This window comes from Glycine max, chromosome 2, assembly GCF_000004515.6.
Source record: "Glycine max cultivar Williams 82 chromosome 2, Glycine_max_v4.0, whole genome shotgun sequence".
Taxonomy (NCBI): domain Eukaryota; kingdom Viridiplantae; phylum Streptophyta; class Magnoliopsida; order Fabales; family Fabaceae; genus Glycine; species Glycine max.
In genome coordinates, this window is record NC_016089.4 from 2339344 (window position 1) to 2342745 (window position 3402).

The 3402-nt window shown below is 37.8% G+C and overlaps 1 protein-coding gene across 1 annotated transcript; it reads right to left on the reverse strand.

Moving 5' to 3' along the window:
• Positions 1-12: 12 nt before the first annotated feature.
• On the reverse strand, positions 13-2128 carry LOC100777203 (glycosyltransferase family 92 protein RCOM_0530710). Its single transcript, XM_003519742.5, has one exon. The coding sequence runs from the start codon at positions 1934-1936 to the stop codon at positions 119-121; it is 1818 nt and encodes a 605-aa protein (XP_003519790.1). The 5' UTR covers positions 1937-2128; the 3' UTR covers positions 13-118.
• Between the last annotated feature and the right edge of the window lie 1274 nt (positions 2129-3402).

Consider the following 3402-nt stretch of genomic DNA (forward strand, 5'->3'; position numbering starts at 1 on the left):
CAATCACCCCCCCCCTCCCCGGAAAAAACAATGAAAAAAATGAATGCTGAACAAGTGTGATCATCGTGCTTTACATGGGTACCAGCTACCAATATGTTAGCACCCTTATTAGTATCCATTATTGAGAAGACCTCTCCCAGGGCATCAACCCTGTTGCAGGATCAGTAAAATAAGATACAAGGAAGTTCTTCAGGCCAGTATCCCAAACCTCACAAAACTGTTGCCGCCAGTTAGGTGGTTCAATGGCTTCTGTTCCTAATCCCGGTGCTCTATCCTTTGACCCTTTGTTCTGGTCCTCCTGCCAGTCCACCACATAGGTAGCAACCCTTCTGAAGAACTTGGCTTTGAAGGTTTCCCATACCTGGTACTTGTAGTGGTTTACTATAGCAGTACCTTCAGGCATGTTGTGGTATCTAAACCCCTCCTTAAGCTGAAAATGGTGCACCACATTCAAAAGACTGATGTCAAGCAAATCAGGCCGCACAATGGATTTGTGCCGCTCGGGGCTTTGAAGCCGGCAAGTGTACCCTAGAGTAACCCCTTGTTTCGGGGGTGACTTCAACCCAGAAGGGCCAAAGCTATGACAAGCTGTTCTTATCTCCCCAATAAATTTCGAAGATGAGAAATTGGCAACCACAGATCTCAGATAATTCTCACCAGGAACACCCTCCCCCAATGGTTGCCGAAACTCACTGGGGAAGTAGAAGAACTCATCAACATCAAAGAACCCCACCCATTTACACTCCTCTCTAGCCCTCAAAGCACAATGCGAAAACCCTGCTTCCTGAGTCTTAATCCAAGGCCAGGATTTTCTACTAACATTAAACCCTTGAAGATCAAGATCCTGAACAACCTTCTCAATGTCATCATCACTGTTGTTATCATAGATAAACCACCGCTCCACTCCAAGCCAAGCATGGTACATAACCCACTCCCTGAGCGCAGAAGCTTGGTTCCACACCATAGTACACGCACACAACTCATACTTCTTTCTATTCCTCTTCTGAACTTTACCACCACCACCAGGGCTACTAACCCTAGACACAGAACGCACAAGAACACGAACCGGGTGCCTCACATTGCCACCCAAATAACTCACAGTAACCCGAATTCCTCGAGCCTTATCAGGATTATTCCTCATGCTCTGTGGCAACATACACCTCACAACTTCTTGAGCCACAGAAACAGCTCTCGTGGTAAGTAAAAAGGCATTGTCTTTGTCGAAACTTTTCAGCCCGAAATGGCACCGGATCCGGGTCGGATCCGATATCTTGTGTGGCCGGAGATTCAGCCCTTTCACGAACACAACCACGGTGTCTCCGTCAAGGGTAGCCTCGTACGCCACCCTGTCCCAAGATTGAGCCGTTTGGTTCATCAAAACGCCCAAATTCCGATGACCCACCTCGCCGCGCCGCCGCATGTCGACGGCTTTGGAGGCGTCGCCGGCAGAGGAGTTCGTTTGGGTAAGTGGGCACCTAACAATGGATCGAGATTCGTCATAACGGTCCGTGGACAGGACCGGTCGAACATGAACTTGGAAAACCGGTTCAGGTGAACCGGAAGAGGAAGCGTTGGGGTGAAGCGTGTAGTAGACGCACTCTAGTTCGTGGAGCTTTTGTTGTTGGGGGTTGGTGATAATGAGGAGATGGTGGTCGGGGAAGAGGATACGGTGTTGGAGAGAGTAGGAGGGTGCGGTGGGTTGAAAAGGGTCAAGAACGGAGTTGCTTGCAGAGGAATAGAGAAGAGATAAAGTTGAGGCTGTGAGAGAAGGTCTAAAAGTAGAAGGGGTGAAGAAGAAAAAATGATGGTGGGAATACCAAAAAAGAAGGAAGATTAAGAAGGAGAAGCAGAGGAACAGTGATCTTGATGATGAGATGTGAAGGTGTCTTGCTGCCACCACACGCTTCCTCTTCCGGCGTTGCAGCTCTGGGTCCATCTTCTTCTTCTTCCTTTCTCCAATGGAATAATGCTAGTAATTGAGAGAGTTAAAAGGTCCAAAACTACTGGACTGGGGAGATTCTGGGTGCACTGTGGTGAGAATACAATTGGATTGCATTATGCATGATGATTCTTGACTGTTTTGTAGTTACGTTCACTATAGCGCCTGATTCCAATTCCGTACTTTCTACTTAGTAATTATTTTTCTCTTAATTTTTGTTGTCGATCTATAGTTTCTTGTTTAAAATTATTCTGAATATAAAATAAAAAAGAATTAAAAATAAACAAAAACTCTTAGAGAGACTGAAAATTAATAAAGGGCTACAAGGTGTAAAAACATATTTGAGAGACTAAAAATTAAAATCTAAAAAATTAAGAGACTAAAAACTTAATTAATCTTTATTTTTATAATAATCTGTCTATATTCTATAAGCAATCATTTTGTATATTTTTTAGATATTTTGTATATTTTTATTTTTTAATAAAATACAGAAAATGGTTACTAATACAGATAATTGCTAAAGGAGTTGATTTTTTTTTTATTTTTGTGATCCAGAACATACAATAATTTTTTAAAAAATAATGTAAAGTATTAGCAGAAAGTAAACATAAGAAATAGAGTAAAATGTATATTGTTTACTAATTTGTATAATGATGTAATCAATCAAAATTTCTTATAATTAAGTATTCACGTTAACATGAATATATGTGTAAAAAAAATTATGAAATCAATCATGAGAGATTTCAAGAAGCTAGAGAAAAATAACTCTCAAGGAAAAATCCATATTATTTCTTCTTATTATTTATTAAGGGAAAAATCAGTTTATATAGAAGTAAAAATGTAAGTCATTAATAGCTATCAATATATCAGAGAACTAAAAGTAAGAAAAAACAACATAACTATTTTCTGGCTAGTTAACAAAAAAAAAATCGTATACAGAAAATTAAGTTACACTGGCTAGGATTCCTTCCTACTTGCCCTCTTCTATCCGTTCCTATTAGTATTTGACACATTTTTAATATGTTGTTTATTATTAATTAAAATTTATTAAAATTACAACATCATGAACAAAGACTAGTTAAATAAGAAGAAAGTTTAAACAATTTTATAATTTTAATTAATAAGAGTTGTGTTTAAAAGAATGCGATGGGAGTACTTTACTATTTTTGGAACATAATTTACACTTTCTGTTTAATAAAATTTAATTCAATAATTTTCTCCTTTTAATTTATATAAAGCATTTTAATTTATATGATAAAGCAATATCGTATATCTTTAGTATTAATAGAGATATTATTTGATTTTTTTTAATAAATTATACGAATAAACATGCTGAGAAAGAAATCGAATCTACTTTCACTTATTTAGGAAAGTAAAAAGTTATACTAAAATTTTCTTTAATTTATATGATACCGCAATATTGTATATCTTTAGTACTAATACGGATCCTATTTCAGTTTTTT